This window comes from Myotis daubentonii, chromosome 15 (genome assembly GCF_963259705.1).
Source record: "Myotis daubentonii chromosome 15, mMyoDau2.1, whole genome shotgun sequence".
In the NCBI taxonomy this organism is placed as follows: domain Eukaryota; kingdom Metazoa; phylum Chordata; class Mammalia; order Chiroptera; family Vespertilionidae; genus Myotis; species Myotis daubentonii.
Window position 1 is genome coordinate 9,088,033 of NC_081854.1, and position 17,286 is coordinate 9,105,318.

Consider the following 17,286-nt stretch of genomic DNA (forward strand, 5'->3'; position numbering starts at 1 on the left):
ACCCAGACTTTCTGGAAATGAGTTTATCAAATATGGTCAGGAATCCAGAACACCAAACCAAAGCCAAAGCCAAAGACAAAGAACCCCTTACATCCCCTGAACCAGTAATTCCACTTTCAGGACTCGTCCAAGCAGATCCTTAGACTTGCAGTGGGAGCTTCATTGTGTCTCTCCGCTGCGCACACGGGCCCTGACGGCCTCATTCTGTTGCCTCTCCAGAGCCTCGCAGCACTGCCTGGCTCCGAGCAGCCACGGCCAGAGATGTGGGATTGGACATTGAAAATGAACTCAACGAAAGCGTTTTTCTCAGCTCCTCTTATCAAGTGCATACCCTCAGCAGCAACCCGTGCCCGGGAGTAGGGACTGTATGCTGTACCCGATCCCCCGTTGCTGGGCACTGAGCTCAGAGCTGACTTCCCTCCCACCACCGTTCTGTGGCCTTTATTTATTTATTTTTAAATATTTTTTAAAACATATTTTTATTGATTTTAGAGAGGAAGGGCTGTAACCGGTTTGGCTCAGTGGATAGAGCGTCGGCCTGCGGACTCAAGGGTCCCGGGTTCAATTCTGGTCAAGGGCATGTACCTTGGTTGCGGGCACATCCCCAGGGGGGGGTGTGCAGGAGGCAGCTGATCGATGTTTCTCTCTCATCGATGTTTCTGGCTCTCTATCCCTCTTCCTTCCTCTCTGTAAAAAGTCAATTAAAATATATTTTTTAAAAAAAAGAGAGAGGAAGGGACAGGCAGAGGGAGATAGAAACATCAATGATGAGAGAGAATCATTGATCGGCTGCCTCCTGCACGCCCTCTATTGGGGCTCAAGCCCGCAACCCAGAGAATCGAACCCAGGACCTTTCAGTCCGCAGGCTGACACTCTATCCACTGAGCCAGATCAGCCAGGGCCGTTCAGCGGCCTTTAAAATGACCGTGTGACGGCAGAGCCGAGCGAGTGCCCTGGGCTGGAGGGGCCCCCTGGGCAGTGCTGACCGCCGCCTCCATCTCTGTCGCCAGGAGGTACTTTAAGCGGGTGGTGCTAGCGGCCCGCACGAAGCGGGGGCACCTGGTGCTGAAGAGCTTCAAGGACACGCCCCTGGAGGGCCTGGAGCAGCTGCTGCCCGAGCTGAAGGTGCGCACGTCCGCCCTGCAGCGCACGCTGCTCAACCTCTTCCTGGTGGTCTCGGGCGTGGCGGTCTTCGTCAACGTGGGCATGGTGGTGCTCACCGACCTGAAGATGGGCACCTCCCTGCTGCTGCTGTTCTTCGCCGCCTTCATGGGCCTGCGGGCCACCAAGGTAAGCCGGCCGCGCCTCCTGGTCCCTGCGCCTGGCGTTCCGCCGGGGCCAGGACACCTGTGTTTTCGCTTATTTCATGTACTATTCCTGCCTCATGGGGTGCCCCTTCCCTTCCCTTCCCCCCCTCCCCTCCCTTCCCCTCCTCTCCCCTCCTCTCCCCTCCTCTCCCCTCCTCTCCCCTCCTCTCCCCTCCTCTCCTCCCCTCTCCTCTCCTTCCCTCCCATCTCCCCCCCTCCTCTCTTCTCTTCCCCTCTCCCCTCCCCTCCTCTCCTCTCCTCCCTTTCTTCTCTACCTTGTTTACTCGCTGCAACCTTGGGCAGGTTTCTTGATCTCTCTGTCCTCCAGTTTCCTCATCTGGAAAATGGGGGTAATAGTGAGCCCCACCTCACAGGCTTGTTATGAGGATTAAATGCGCGAAGCCACGAAGAGCACTGGGCACCACGCCTGGCCTGTGGTAGGTGCTACAGTTGTGCTCACAGCTGCTCACTGAGAGGTGCTTAGCGAAGGGGCGAAGGTTGTGTTTTAGAACCAGACGGCTTGGGTTTGGATTGAGCTCTACCGACGTCTAGCTGTGTGACCTTGAATGAGACGCTTAACCTCTCTGTGCACCCGCTCCCGCATCTGCAGGGTGGGGATGTCAGCAGGACTAGCCCCTAGGGTGGCCGTGGGGTTAAATTAGTGAATGCGTATGGTGCTGAGAACGGAGCCTGACACCCAGCACAGAAGGTGCTGTCTGAGAGGTGGCTGTGCCACTGTTATCATCATTACTCCCTGGGAAACTGCGTCCTGAGTGTGGCTCTCCCATTCTGGCCAGGTGTCACTACCACCAGGGCAGCTGTTTGAGAAACAGACATTTTTTTCTTTTTCTTTTATTGATTTGAGAGAGAGAACCACATCGATTTGTTGTTCCACTGATCTATGCATTCATTGGTTGATTTTATATATATATATATATATATATATATATATATATATATATATATAATTGATTTTTTACAGAGAAGAAGGGAGAGGGAGAGGGATAGTTAGAAACATCGATGAGAGAGAAATATGAATCAGCTGCCTCCTGCACACCCCCTAATGGGGATGTGCCCACAACCAAGGTACATGCCCTTGACCGGAATCGAACCCGGGACCCTTCAGTCTGCAGGCCGACGCTCTATCCACTGAGCCAAACCGGTCAGGGCCATTGGTTGATTCTTGTACGCGCCCTGACCTGAGATGGAACCTGCAACCTTGGCGTATCTAGACAACAGTCTTACCAACTGAGCTGCCCAGCCAGGGCCAGGGGAACTGGGCCATTTTTATTTTTTGAATATGCTTTTTCTTTTTAAAATTGATTTTAGAGAGAGAGGGAGAAGGAGAGAGAGAGAAAAACATTGGGGACTGAGCTCACGAACTCGGGCATGTGCCCTGCCTGGGAATCAAACTGGCAGCCTCCTGGTGCCTGGGATGATGCTCAGCCAACTGAGCCAGGCCGGCGGGTGGGAGCTGTTATTAATGAGCCTTTTGGGCTCCGGCCCAAATGACTGGATTGGAATCTGTGGGCCTGGGGCCCAGGACACTATTTTTAATGCGCGCCCTGCTCGCTTGGGCCACGTGTGAGTGCGTACAGGGCGGCTGTTCAATTGCACAGGTCGCTCACCATCTAAGGGTCTGTGGCCAGAGGACAGGTGGGGGCTGACACCCAACTTGAGCTCTGATGGCTGAGCCCTGTGTCCTGCCTCGATGCCCAGGGGGCCCCAGGGCTGCCTGGTACCGATTCTCCCCTGGGCCGGGCGGCACCAGCCCTGGGAGTGTGCACTGGCAGGAGGCAGCTGTTGTACCCGCTCGGCTCGCTCCTCTCGTTGGTTCATTGGTTTCCAAGCTGTTTGCAGCCATCCCAGCGGGCTGTTAGGAAGACTGGCAATAAATTCCGCAGATAACAGCCAGCTATGCCGCCGAGAGGGGGCAGGGCTGGGGGAGGGCGCAGGGAGCAATCCCCAGGCCCAGGGAACGCTTTGAAAGGGAGGGTTGGGCCTGGTGGAGAAGGGGCTGGGCGAGCATGGTTTGTGGGAAGGCACAGGGCTCGGCCCAGCGTGCAGAGGGGGGAAGGGAGACCCCGGAAGTGGCGGGGGCGGGGGGGGCCTTGGATGCCAAGGTAGAGCCCTGGGTTTTATCGTCAGGCCACGGGAGCCATGGGAGGGTTGTAAGCATGAGCGAGTGTCTGACCCTGGGTCTCTGAAGGGCCCAGTTTAAAACCCAGTTCACTAGTTAATTAATTAACTATTTTAAAAATATATATTTTTATTGATTTCAAAGAGGAAGGGAGAGGGAGAGAGAGAGAGAGATAGAAACAGCAGTGATGAGAGAGAACCAATTGTCCGCATCCTACATGCCCTCTGCCCAGAATCTAGCCCATAACCAGGGGCATGTGCCTGACCGGGAATCGAAACATGACCTCATGGCTCATAGGTCGGCGGTCAACCACTGAGCCACACGGGCCGGGCTCACCAGTTAGTTTAGTGTATCTGTTCAATGTCCCCCCGCCCCCTGGCTGAGCCTCCAAGCCCTACATGCTGGCCCGCTGCACCTCAGCCCAGCTGCCCCCTCTCTGTACCCACTTGTTCCCTCCTGCAGGTCACTCCTAGATTGTGGTCCCCAAGCTCCTGTCCCCACCTGCTGCCTGGGCATGCCCAAACCCTTCCCATGTGCACCCCCCGCCCCCACTGGGCTCAGCATCTGTGATTCCAAAGCCCCCTCCCTTTCTGGAGTCCCCATCCCGGGACAGGCGCTCTGATCACACACCCGAGAGGCCAGTTTTGCTGCAGGATGCGCAGCCGCTTTCTCTGCCCCGCGCCCGCTTTCTCTGCCCCGAAAGCGCTCACCCACTTCCTAGTTCCCACAAGCGGCTCTCCTGTCTCCTCGATCAGGTGCTCTGTGCTCAGCCCTGCATAGCCAGCTCGACCAGGGACCAGGCGGAGCAGCGCGGCCCCCCTTCCCACTGCTTCTCCTGGTTCTCCACCTGCAGGTGGCCCTGTTGCCCCCCCACTCACTGGCTAGACCCCTGAAGTTGCCCTGGCCCTGCATCCAACCCATCCGTCCCAGGCTCTCCTTCCTGCTCCCCGAGTCTCTGTGCCGGCTCCTCCCCTCTGTTCCAGCCCCAGCACAGACCCTCTTCCCAGCCTCCCTGGTCTCCTCCAGTCCATGCTGATGGCCCCAGCCTGGCCCTGCTGCCATGCTCACAACCCAGCACCAGGGACCCTGGCTCCCCAGCACCATTCCACGCTTCAGCTCCACCAGCATATGCTGGTAGCGCCGCCCCTCTGCTTCCCCTCCCTTCTCTCCCTTTGCATATGCTGTTCCTCCTACTGACACGGCCTGTCCCCCTTGGCCTGTCCCCCTTGGCTAGGCTGACCAGCCCCGCCCACCCATTACCCTCATCTCGGAGGCTCTAGAGAGCTTTCCTCCAGTCAGGGCAGAGTGGCGCTCCTGGGGGCCCCGCCACACCCTGGTTCTCTGTGGGTCTCAGCACAGCACAGAGCAGCCCGGGGGCAGCCTGGGGAGGCGGCCGAGCTGGTGCCCCAGAGACACATCAGGCGGGTCCTGCCCTGGAGGGGGCGGTAGAAGTGGGTCCTCAGGAACCCAGGCACACAGCTGCTCATCTGTGGGAAGCGATGTCCGTCCTGAACATTGACATTGAGGCAGGGACGTTTTCTAAGAATGGTCCAGAGGTGCTTGGCCTGATCTAAGGCTCGGAGGCCTGAGAGCAGGCATGCTCGGGGTCAACTGGTTTGTTCCACACGGGGCTGCGCTCAGAGGGGAGGAGTGGAAGGCGAGTGGGAGCAATCCCCAGGGGCCAGGCCCAAGAGCTCCGGCCCTGAGGGCACTGGGGAGCCATGGGAGGCACCGGGAGCAGGGGAGCCTCGAGCTGTGCAGGGACAGACTGGAATGGGGAGACCGAGGACAGGGAGGAGGTTGGAGAGGAAGGAACGGCAAAGAGAAGACAGGAGGACCGGGCTGGGGACTGACAGGCTGGTGGGGGTGGGTAAGGACGGTGCCAGGGGTCTGACAGGCTGGTGGGGGTGGGTAAGGACGGTGCCTGGGTAGATGGTGGGGTTACCCCAGATATGGACCCCAGGGGAGGAGGGAGGGAGGGTTCGGTGAGGGGAGACCCCTTCCTCAGTGTGGGCCGCGGTGAGTGTGAAGGGCACATGCAGGTGCAGGTGGAGAGGTCTCCAGGGAGAGGCCAGGTCGCATCTGTGTGCGGAGAGGAGCGTGACCGGCTCGTTAACCTGTGAGAATTCCGCACCCTGGGCTCTGCAGGGCAGACACAGAACCCGATGTGTTTTCATGTCAGCGGGTCCCCGATTCCTGCATCTCCCTTCAGCCGTGGGAATGGCGATTCGTTCCAATGCAGGGACATAAGCCGGCTGCAGGGCTTGCAGGAAGAGAGCACAGTCCGAGCTCAGCCGTCATCACGTGCGTCGTCAGCGCCGGCCAGGCCAGGCCAGGCCAGGCCAGCGGTTTTGCAGGGCGGGGTCGGCTCCAGGCATTTTACGTTGGGCCTCGGCCTCAGGCGGGCAGCGCTCGGTGGGGGGAGAGACTTGCACCTAAAAGGCGGCCCCAGCCCAGTGTGGATGGAGATCCAGTCGTTGCTAATGTGTAAATGCTTCTCTGGGCCCTGGCTCTGTGCCAAGGGTTTCATTAACTGAGTTTTGACTTCCTGAGCACTTCCTGTCATCTGCCTCATTTCACAGATAGCGCTGCCTGTCTTAGGTCGTAGCCCAGCGGGGCCACAGCCGGTAGGGGGCAGAGTTCAGACTCATTTCAAGGCCTGCAGCCTGCCGGACCCAGCAGCCTGGAGCCTGTTTTGTGGATGAACGGAGGAGTTTGGTGGGAGTTTCCAGTGTGAGCCCCAGGCATGGGTGGGCTCTCCTTCCCCTCCGGAGGGACATCAGGGCTGGGGAAGGAGTCCAGGCAAGGAGGGGTTGACCAATGGGGACGGGTGCAGCAAGTGGACAGCTGGGCCCAGACCTGCCCTTCTCTTCTTCTCCCCTCAAAGCGACTTGTGCTTCGAATATTGTTTTTAAATCCTCACCCAAGAATATGTTTTCTTTTCTTTCTTTTTTGTTGCTGTTAATCCTTACCCAATGATATTGTCTCCATTTTTAAAAATATTTTTATTGATTTCAGAGAAAAAGGGAGAGGGAGAGAGAGAGAGAGAGAGAGAGAGAGAGAGAGAGAGAGAGAGAGAGAGAGAGAAAGAAACATCAATGAGAGAATCATTGATCGGCTGCCTCCTGCACGCCCCCTACTGGGGATTGAGACCACAACTTGGGCATGTGCCCTTGACCAGAATCGAACCTGGGGCCCTTCAGTCCGCAGGCCGATGCTCTATCCACTGAGCCAAACCTGCTAGGGCTGTTGTCCCCATTTTTAGAGAGAGTGGAAGGGAGGGAGGGATGAAGGGAAGGAGAGAAAAAGAGAGAGAGAAACATAGATGTGAGAGAGAGACACATCAATTGGTTGCCTCCCAAATGTACCCCAACCAGGGCCCGGCATTGAACCTGCAAACCAGGTACGTGCCCTTGACTGCAAATCAAATCTGAGACCCTTTAGTGTGTGGCTGATGCTGTAACCACCGAGCCACACTGGCCAGAGCCAAGAGTATGTTTTCATTTATTATCAGAGAGAGAGGAAGGAAGGGAAAGAGAAACATTGACCAGTTATTGATCAGTTGCCTTGGGTACACGTGCCCCGAACTGGGGATTGAACCTGCAATCTAGGTATGTGACCTGACCAGGAATTGAACCTGCAACCTTTTTGGTTTATGGGAGGATGCTCCAACCAATGAACCACCCAGCCGGGGCTACTCTTTGAGTACTTTTGTCTGTTAGCACTTCTCTTTACCAGTTACTATTTTAAACCTTTTTAAAAAGAATTATGGAAAAGTTTTTTAAAATGCAGAAATGAAATTATATGACGAGCTCCCAGGCAGCCAGCATCCAGCATCTACAATTAGCAATAGTCAGTCGCGTTTCACCTGAAGATCCCCGCTCTCTCACTACTGAATTATTTGGAAGCAAATCCTAGCATGTCGTCTGCAAATACTTTAGTATGTGTCTAAAAGATAAGGACTTAAATAATTGTAGCAAAAAGTTCCAAGGCTAAAGCCTGTGTCGACTGAAAATCCTTGAACCAATCCATTAATGCATGATTCCGCTGCTGCAAAATATTGTTGGCGACCTCAGAGTCACCGGCTTGAGAGCGAGTGGATTAAAAATACAACTAGCCGGCCCTAGCTGGTTTGGCTTAGTGGATAGAGCGTTGGCCTGTGGACTGGAGGGTCCTGGGTTCGATTCCAAAGGCACATGCTCGGGTTGCGGGATTGATCCCTGTAGGGGGGTCATGCAGGAGGCAGCCGATCAATGATACTGTCTCATTGATGTTTCTATATCTCCCTGTCCCTTCCTCTCTGAAATCAGTAAAAATGTATTTAAAAATACAAATAGTTGGGCCCTGGTCCTGGGGACCTGCACCAGCAGATCTGGGGAGGGCTCGGGAGTCCGCCCAAAGGGCCCTACCAGCGAGAGTGACCGAGGCGGGGTGTGCACGGTCCGAGCGCGGCCCTGCCCCGCCCGGTGGCCGAGCTGCAGCTGTCCCGCCTGCAGATGTTCGGACAGCAGCGCAGCGTGCACGCGCTGGAGCTGGCGCACATGCTCTACTACCGCAGCACGTCCAACAACTCGGAGCTGCTCAGCGCGCTGGCCCTGCGCGCGCAGGACGAGCACGTCAAGGAGGCGCTGCTGGCGCACACCTTCCTGGCCCGGCGGCCAGGGGGCGCGAGCGGCCCGCCCGAAGGTAGGACCCTACCCGGGGACGCCCCCTCCCACCCAGTCCCCTTCCCCCCTGAAACGGCCTCCACACGGTCACTACACGGTCGTCCCGACTCCCCTGGATCCCAAGGACCTGCCCCCGTGAGGCACCGTCCCTCAGAGGGGACCCCTGAACCCAGTTAACAGTCTTGATGGACGTGTTTTTTCCTGACCTCAACCTCTGGGTGGCATGTCCCCACTCCCCCCCCACCCCCCCGCGTGCGCCTTTCTATACGAGCCTCCACTTTCCCTACAAGAGACCCCTGTCCCTTCCCTTTCGAACAAGAGCCCCCACCCCTCCTGGCTCGTCCCCACATCTGCGCTCCAGAGCCGAGCCTCCCAGGCCTGGCCCCGCTCCCCTCCTCGCCCCTCCCAAGCCCAGGCCCTTCCTCTTCCTGGCCCTGCCCACCCCGCCTTCCAGGTCCCCCTGGCTCCTCACAGCTCCCGCCTCTCCCCTACAGAGACCTCCCGCTGGCTCCAGTCGGAGGTAGAGAACTGGCTCCTGACCCAGACGGGCTGTGCCGTGACCTTCAACGGAGCCCGGGCTCTGGGCCACCTGCAAGCCCTGACGGAGAGCGTGGGGACGTACCCGCCTTCGGGGTTCCCCAAACTAGACCCGTTGGCGACCGACACGTCCCCCGCAGGCCCCGCCCCGCCGTGACAACCGGGGAGAAGCCTCTCCGCGCCGCCACCTGGTTAGGAGCTAAGCCCCGCCTCCTCATGACAAACTGCTCATCACAGCTACGATGCATGGCAGCTCTAGTTCCCACTGTTACACTTTATTCCTAAAACAAAGCCCCCAACCAAGACAGCCTGCATCCCCCCCCCACCCAGCTGTAAACAACCAAATGGGGGTTCGGCTGAGGAGGGAGTCAGCCGATCACAGCTGCTAACCCTACTGACCACCTGCGCGCCCCTCGGCCGCGCCCTCCCGAGGCCACATGTCATTGTCCTTTTAGCCCTTTTAGCCCGCTCCGGGCACAGCGCCCGCCACGCTCACCCGGCGGAGCCCAGCCCGCGGCCAGGAGCGCCGCACTGCCGGTGACAGCGTCTGGGCGCTCAGTTTGGGGGCGGCCAGTTGTCGCTGCATGGAAACGATCAGAATTCCTAAAAGAAACCCGAGCTTTCCATCAGTCGCACGACTTCTAAGGCAGGCGGGCCGCCGGGCCCACGGCTCATCAGCTCGCCCAGGCTGAGGGGGGAGCCGGGGGCCAGCAGGAGCCGGGGGCCAGGCGGACGGCCCTCACCAGGAAGCGATTCCATGCAGGCCCCCCAACCTCAGGTGCCTTCCCCGCCCTGCGCTCCCCCTTTCTACACAAACTACCTCGCCGGACCTTCCCTTCTCCAGGGGCCTGTGCGATATTTATTGGTCTATCATTTCCCTCTCCCAGCGGAATAAATCATGTCTCAGACTCCGGGTGAGTGGGCAGTGTGCAGCGGTGCCATCTAATTCTCACCAAGGTGTCCGGGCAGAGGCAGCGTTTGGGGATGAGGGGGAAGAGGAGGCGGTGGGTTGCAAAGGGGGAAGACTGCGTTCTAAGAGGGGAATGGAAACCTGTCTCCCAGGGGACGCCAGGGAGCGAGAGACCAACAGCCTAGAACAGCACACAGGCCCGCCCAGCGGAGTGAGAGCCCCTTGCACACGGGAGGGGGGGGGACCCAGACTCGGTTCTTCCCCGGAAGCCAGTGTCGGCGGTCCCACTCGGGGGGGATCCTGAGACTTGAGATGGCAGGGCCCGTGGCCTTGGGACCTCGGGCTCCTGTGTCCGAGTTTGGAGGGACCCGGGGGGGGGGGGCAGGAGCGGGACGTTCTGAAGGCGGCACTGCGGGGGGCGGGGGGGCGGGCTGTCCCAGCTCAGGAGAGCTCAGGCCTGAGCAGCCCGGGCCCGGGAGGAGGAAGGAAGGAGCGAAGGCGGGCGGTTAAGCGGTTTTATTTTCGGGAGGCGGGCGAGGCGAAGGGGCCGGGAGTGGGCAGGGCCGCAAGGCGACGCTCAGCGCTCACTCCCGCTTCCGAAGGTGGATGTAGATGATGCCGCTGGCCAGGGCGAGGGGGAAGGCCACCCAGGCCAGCGCGAAGCAGTAGCCGAAGCTGCCCCCAGGCGGGTGCTTGGACAGGATCTCGTTCACGTGAATGGCGTAGATCAGGGCCCCCGTGAACACTGCCAGGCCTGTGGGGAGACGGGAACCAAGAAGACTGCATATCCCAGCAACCCATGGGGCGAAGGAGCCGCCGGAGGGCAAGCGGGCAGCACCGCTGCCTGCCGGGAGTTGTGGTTTCTCCCCCAACTCTGCGCACCAGGCTGCGGCAGACCGGCCTTGGGCGCTTTCATCTCTGCGTCTCCTTATCCATAAACATGGGTCGGTAATAGCTCCTCACCCATCCATTCAAGGAATATTGTTGAAGGTCTACCAGCCAAGCACACAGAGTGCATTAATAAAACAAGAGGGGCTTTGCGGGAACATAGGAAGAGAATGTTCCCCAAACCGAGGACTATGATTAATTTAGCCCTTTGCACTTGAAGTAAAAAAAAAAAAAAGGAAAAGTACATAAAACTCCCTGAAGTGTCTGATACATGGTAGATCCACAAGAAACAGGAGCTGGCTGCCATTATAATTACAAGACCACTATGATGACTCAGAGTTCTGGGATATTAATTAGTCACCTATCCCTGATTCCCCCCACCTCCATCTCAGGGATTTAAATGATCTGCCCACCACCTTCCTCAGCACTGGCTCCTTGAAGCCCCAAGTGCCAGCTCCCCCATGACTCAGCGACACAGACCACCATGGAGTCGCTGAAGGCTGCCAGTCCCTGGGGGCAGAGCGATGCCACGGAGGCACCTCACATGGTCCTCAGGCTGTTGGGAATCGTTTCCTTTCACCAGTTGTCCATTCTCGGGGTCCCCAGCATCCTGATTGGCCCCCTCCCTTCCCTTCAGTTCCCAGGGAACAGTGCTTACTGGTGCACAGCTGGCAGAAGCCAGTGGCATAGAAGAGCCCTCCTCGCCGCATGGTGTAGAGTTGGAACATGAAGAGGATGAAGGACAGGCAGCAGAGGATGAGGGAGAGCACCATGAGGCCCTGGACGGCCTTCAGCCAGGCTGCAATGAGGAGGAGATAGAGGCGGGAGTCACGGAGGCCCAGCGTTCCAGCTCCACCGGCTTGCTCCTCGTCTCCAACAACCCCCTCCCCTCCCCCCAATTTAGAGCCATGCAGGTTTGGATACGTGGGAAAGACACAGTAACAACCTTCATTCCTATCGCTTTGCTACGCCCCCCTGATCAGTTTTAGAAGCTGCTTTAGGGTTTTCTACAGAAACATGTCCACTGGGAATAGAAACGTCTTTACTCCCAGCGGTTCTCAACCTGTGGGTCGCCAGCAATGAAAATACATCCTGCATATCAGATATTTACATGACGATTCATAACCGTAGCAACATTACAGCGATGAAGTAGCCACGAAAATAATTTTATGGTTGGGGGTCACCACCACACGAGGAACTGTATTAAAGGGTCGCGGCGTTAGGAAGGCTCTTGCCTTGTCGCATTGGCTACCTCCAGTACAAAACTGAATCTAGGTCAAGAGAACAGAAATTCTTGCTTCATTCTTAGGGGAAACTCATTTCATCTTTTACCTTCTTCTGACTTAGAAATTTTGACAGATGCAAATTGCCCCTTTAGAACTCGGGTGCATCTGCCACTGCCCCCCTCCCTTAGAGCCTGGGAAGGATTCAGCCCCACCTCTAAAAACTCAATGGGGCCCTGACCGGTTTGGCTCAGTGGATAGAGCGTCGGCCTGCGGACTGAAAGGTCCCAGGTTCGATCCGGTCAAAGGCATGTACCTGGGTTGCGGGCACATCCCCAGTAGGGGGTGTAGCTGATCGATGTTTCCCTCTCACCGATGTTTCTAACTATCCTTCTCCCTTTCTCTCTGAGAAAAATCAATAAAATACATAAAAAATAAATAAAAACCCAATATGGTCCTTAGAACTTTGGAAACATAGTCCGATCTTTTCAGAATCCTGGGAACATTCTCCCAATTTCTTAAACCTCTGAATCATAAGGGAAGGGGGGCTTAGCGATAGGTGGGCCCTACATCGGGCCCCCTCACTCAGCACTGAGAGCCAGACCTGCCCACTCCAACCTTGGCGCGTTTGAGACTTGGTCCCGGGGAAGAGACTTGGGGTGACCCCTCCCCTTTGCAGGCCAGCCCCCGCTACCCCTCACCGTTCTCGCTGACATCCCCGCAGAGCCACGTATCGTTGTGCCTGATCCACGTGCAGTCAGACCAGAGATTCAGGGACTCCTTCCCGGGGAGGGTCCACCAGGACTGGGATGGGCAGAGAAACAAGGCGGGAATGGGAAAGTGGGCGGGGCCAGGGAGCCTGTGGGAAGGGTTAGAACCAGGGCGTGGTGCCGAGAAGGGGCTGAGCTGGGGCAAAACGTGGATTTAGTCAGAAAGGGGAAGGGGGTGGGGGTGGCGGCATCAGAGGCAGAGGCTGGGGGAAGAGGGCGGGCGCCTTTAGAGGAGGGGTGTGGCGGCGTCTGCAGGAGAGCAGGCCGCTCCGAGCCGGCTTACCTTGTCCAGAGTGGCCACGAAAAGCAGGATGAGAATGAGGATGTGCAGGGCCGAGACCACCAGCAGGAGGAATGACATGGCTGCAGTGGGAGCCTGGGGTAGGGGGCGTCAGGAGATGGTGGATTCAGGAGGTTGGCACAGGGGAGGGTGAGATGCCCAAATCCTCGTGGACAAAGGGGCTGGTTCCAGACTCCGGGGTCTGAGGCTGGGAGCCCGGAATCCTGAATCCCCCAGGGGCCGGAGCGGGCCAGGGATGGACTCTTGAGTCCAGGAATGATCGGAACTAGCACTGTGCTTCACTCCGAGTCCCCAGGGCCCCGTCCCGGGTCAGGGCTAGGAACGTTCAAGCTGCAGCCCCTCCGGACGCAGCAGAAGCTGCCCCCAGAGACAGGCATCCTCGACTCACCCCACCCCTCTCCGTCTCTGGGTTCCGGGTGAATCATCGGTGACTCATCCCACCCTCCAGCCTCCGAATACCAGGGAAACCCCAGCCCCTGGCTGTGCCCACGAGGTCCCCGCCCCACCCTGCTGCCAGGCTGGTGCCTGCTGGGCACCCCGTTGGGGAAATGGACGGGATCTGTGTTTGGGGAGAGAGAGAGGCCTGAGAACAGGGAACCAGCCTCCCACCACCACCACGCAGTGCCCAGAAAGGGGAGGGGGCCCGGAGGTGGCCCAGACCTGGGGAGTTCTCAGGCAAAGTCCCGCTCTCGGGGTCCCCCGGGGAGAGCGGACATCCGTGGGGAAAAATTGCAGGACATTCTCCGGTGGAGGGCTCTGCTGGGAACCCCCCCCCCCGCCCCAAACCTTGCTGGGCCCCACCCCTTTCTGAATCTGCACCCCCAGGGCTAAGAGATCATTTCCGAAATTCGAAGTATCTCCATGGGGGTGTCCTTCCCAAACGGCTGCACTCCCGAGTAAATAAAGGAATCCCAGTCCAGATAACGGACTGGAAACTTACCCCGCGCGGCGGAAAAAGTCAGAGTTGGAGTCTGTCCCTCGCTTGGGCCTCCGTGCCCCGCCCTTCGCCTGCCTCCTTCCACCCTCTCGGGGCCCCCGCCTCCCTCGCCGCCTTCCTCCCTCCCTCGCTCTCCCCTCTGGCTCTCCGTCCGTCTCCCCTCCAACCCTAGAACCCTTTCTCTCTTTCTTTCTCTCTCTCGCCCTTTCTCCCCTGTCCTCACTGCCTATACCTTTTCCCTCTCTCTCTCTTCACTCTCCGGTTTCTCTTCCTCTGCTCCTCTCAATATATATACCGACCCTTTTATACCCACCCGCACCGCACCCAGCTGAGGTTTGCCGCCAGAGGGAGGGCCCAGGCACTGGTTCTTCATTCTCTGAGCCCGCCCACTGCCCCCACATGCGAATCTGTTGGGGCTCCCTCCCAGGGTTGAGATGAGAAGTCCTTGGAGGGAGTGGAGAGGAGCCGGGGCCCTGGGGTGGGGCGTCAGGGGTGGGAGGGCCAGATTCTCAGGCCTCCGCTCTGGGTCTTGTCCTGGGACCTGGGGCCTGGGACCTGGGACCTGGGACCTGGGGCCTGGGACCGGATGTCTGCTTTTCTTTTCTTTTTTTAAAAATATATTTTATTGATCTTTTACAGAGAGGAAGGGAGCGGGATAGAGAGTTAGAAACATCCATCAGCTGCCTCCTGCACACTCCCCACTGGGGATGTGCCCTTAACCAAGGTACATGCCCCTGACCGGAATGGAACCCGGGACCCCTCAGTCCGCAGGCCGACGCTCTATCCACTGAGCCAAACCGGTCAGGGCTGTCTGCTTTTCTTGATGGGACTTAGGACTGGATACTCCCGAGGGATGGGAGCCTGAGCCTGAGGGAGGAGCCCAGATTCCTGCAGTGCGGAGTGGGCTGAGGGTGGTGGACTTGGCACCATGGGGGCGGGGGGGGGGGGGGGCGGTCAGAGGATGGGAAACTGTAGGAGGGAGCAGGGAGTGGAAGTTAAGACCACCATTTCCTGCCTTGGGGGGCGGGGGGTGGGGGAAGGCCTTGACTAATTACATCCACTCTCTGAGCCTCAGCTTCCTCATCTGTGGGAATAGGAACACTAATAATACTGACAATATACTAATCCTGATAATGGTAAGTCCGACCCGTGTTCTAGACGAATAAGGTGATACCAGTACATTAACACACCTAACACGTTCGTTCCTTTCTCCATCAAACATTTATTGAATATCGATTATGAACCAGGAGTTAATGAAAAATAAAACAACAACACACAGATGGAGCCGACTATTACTGTGGGCTTACCTTCCTAACGGAGGGAGACAGACAATCAAGAGGAAACATCACTACACCAGAGACATCTCAGACCGTGATAAAGACAATGAAGGAAACAGAACAGAGTGATGGAGATAAGGACAGTGTGAGGGGAACCTACTTTGAACAGGGTGATCACGCCAGGCCTCTCCAAGGAGGCGACATCTGAGCTGAGACCCGAAGACAGGAGCCATTTGAATGCTGGGCTCTCCGGAGAGCAAGCGCAGAGGCTCTTGAGAACAAACTCAGGTTGTTTGGGGAGCAGACAGAAGGGCCAGTGTGTCTGGGATATAGGGAGCTGGAGGGAGGGTAGGAAGGGAAATCAAAGAGGCCCCTTGAAGACAGGGGAGGAGCTTGGATTTTCATTCTAAGCGCAATGAGAAGTCATGGGAAGGTTTTAAAGGAAGTGCAGTACCAGCCATTTAACGTTAACTATTATTCTTGGATTATTTCTTGGATTATTGCATTTGGGTGGGTGGGATGGTTTCTACATAGCTGGGTCTCTTAGAAGAGTTGGGTGGTGGTGAATAGTGAGGGACAGGGGTTCTGATAAGAAACCGAGAGCTGGAAAACTGCAATTTAGGGCCCCTGCATCGGAAGGAAACTGGGCGATAGCATGAATGGGTATCTGATGGGGCCAGAGCTGGGGGAGGGAGCGAGATTGGTCATGTGGGCTCCCTGAGGGCAGTTCAGCGATTGGGTGGGTACTTGGGGAGACTTGGAAGCTGGGGTACCAGTACAGCACAGACTCTAGAAACACACTGGCTGGCTTCAAATCCAAGATGCTTTACTCACTAGCTGTGATTTTGGGCAAGTTCCTAATAACCTCTCTATGCCTCAGTTTTTCTATCTGTCAAATGGGGATAATAGTGAGTGCACCATAGGGTAGTTTTTAGAGTAGTGCCTGGCACATCGTAAGCACTGTTGTATGTGTTAGTTATACCAGGTAGTGGGGCCCTGAGTGGATTCAGTGCTGGGGGACCTTAGATCAAGGTTTTGAGAATCTGGGAAAGGGGCACATTATTGGATCCCAAGACGAAAAAGTTGGAGTACAAACTGAGGGTCCCTCGGGTTAGGGAATAGGTAGGTAGTCTTAAATCTGCCTTTCAGAGGGAGAGTAACTGGGGGGTCTGAACTCAGAACCTCAAGCAAGTTAGAAAGTCTGGGTCACTAAGGCAAACACTGGGAGCTAGAGGGTCACATGCTTTTCAGGGAGTGCAGGCAAAGGGGGCCAAGGGGCTGGACCACAGGTCTGGGGAGGAGTCCAGGGACCAGGGGTTAGGGAGACGGAAATTTGAGCGGGGGAGGTGGAGAACAGCGGGGTACGGCTCTGAATCAAGTTCCCTGAATGGGATCAGCACGGTACTTGGTATCCAGGGGCTGTTCCGGGGGTCCCCCGTGTTAGGGCCCTGTGCAAGGGGAAGAGTCAGAGGATCTGAGAGCGGTGGAGGGATCTCCCCTTCCTGGGCCTCCAACGCTGCAGGCTGAGCTGAGTGCCCGCGAGCCGCTTCCTCCCACAGGAAACCGCAGGCTTCAGGCACACCCAGCTTGCAGGGCGCTTCGCCCACTGCCAGCCCGCTCTGGGGAGGCCCACGTGGGTAGCAGCAGTCCGCTGAGGGGGCGTGCCCTGCGAAGCGAGGGGGCGTGCCCTACGAGGGGCGTGGACGGAGAACGGGGGCTGGCGCGGCGCGCGAGAGGCCACGCCCACTTCCGATTCAGTGGCGGCTTCTCTGGAGGCTCTGGGCCGCGCATGCGTAGTGAGCCTCTGCGAGGACCTGAGGCCGTGAGCGGCCCCGCCTCCCTGCTAATGAATCCTCAGAATAACTTGGTCTTAGTTTAAGACACGCTTCTCTCGGGCTGGTGCAGAGCCTTCCAGACGTTTCCCTCTCAGACCTGCCATCGCAGGCTCTTTCAGCTCCTGCCTCCCACTCCCGGCTACACCCCCCCGCCCCCCCCGCTTCTCAGACCCATGCTCGCAGGTTGGCCACTCCGACCACCCACAGGTCCAGCCAGAGCGCCAGCCGGTTAGCCCCGTCCCATCAGGTCTGGGGAACCGGAGTCCTTCTCAGGGTCCTCTCACCAGGCTCCTCGTTGGTTCTTCCAGGCACGCCCCTAGCTGGCCTCTGACGCCCCGCCCTCCTCAGGTACCCTGTCCCACCCCTCACCGCCGCAGACCTCGCGGCTACGTCCCTCAATACCTCCCAGCCCCGCCCCTCAACACCTCCCAGCCCCGCCCCTCAACACCTCCCAGTCCCGCCCCTCAACCCACCTAGCCCCGCCCCTCAACACC

General features: G+C 57.8%; 2 protein-coding genes across 3 annotated transcripts in view; one reads left to right on the forward strand and one right to left on the reverse strand.

The window, feature by feature from the left end:
• TMEM143 (transmembrane protein 143) overlaps positions 1-9,569 on the forward strand; it is a 22,351-nt gene extending 12,782 nt beyond the window's left edge. For both annotated transcript variants that reach the window (XM_059665952.1, XM_059665951.1), the window contains 3 exons: positions 1,011-1,290; positions 7,944-8,133; positions 8,609-9,569. In XM_059665952.1, coding sequence (XP_059521935.1) covers positions 1,011-1,290; positions 7,944-8,133; positions 8,609-8,808 — 670 coding nt within the window. In that variant the 3' untranslated portion in view covers positions 8,809-9,569. The remainder of the gene's footprint in view (positions 1-1,010; positions 1,291-7,943; positions 8,134-8,608) is intronic.
• A 493-nt stretch (positions 9,570-10,062) lies between these two features.
• EMP3 (epithelial membrane protein 3) lies at positions 10,063-13,977 on the reverse strand. The gene is made up of 5 exons (XM_059665956.1): positions 13,684-13,977; positions 12,726-12,818; positions 12,374-12,476; positions 11,108-11,248; positions 10,063-10,315 (listed from the first exon to the last, which is right to left on the reverse strand). The coding sequence occupies exons 2-5, from the start codon at positions 12,801-12,803 to the stop codon at positions 10,146-10,148; spliced, it is 492 nt and encodes a 163-aa protein (XP_059521939.1). The 5' UTR covers positions 12,804-12,818; positions 13,684-13,977; the 3' UTR covers positions 10,063-10,145.
• Between the last annotated feature and the right edge of the window lie 3,309 nt (positions 13,978-17,286).

What these genes read in the sequence shown, in the direction of transcription:
- EMP3 (XM_059665956.1), bottom strand. Translation starts at nt 12,803, where the DNA reads ATGTCATTCCTCCTGCTGGTGGTCTCGGCCCTGCACATCCTCATTCTC. An exon ending in TCGTGGCCACTCTGGACAAG is followed by an intron (nt 12,477 to 12,725) that starts GTAAGCCGGCTC and finishes TGCCCATCCCAG; the next exon opens with TCCTGGTGGACCCTCCCCGG. An exon ending in CGGGGATGTCAGCGAGAACG is followed by an intron (nt 11,249 to 12,373) that starts GTGAGGGGTAGC and finishes TCCTCATTGCAG; the next exon opens with CCTGGCTGAAGGCCGTCCAG.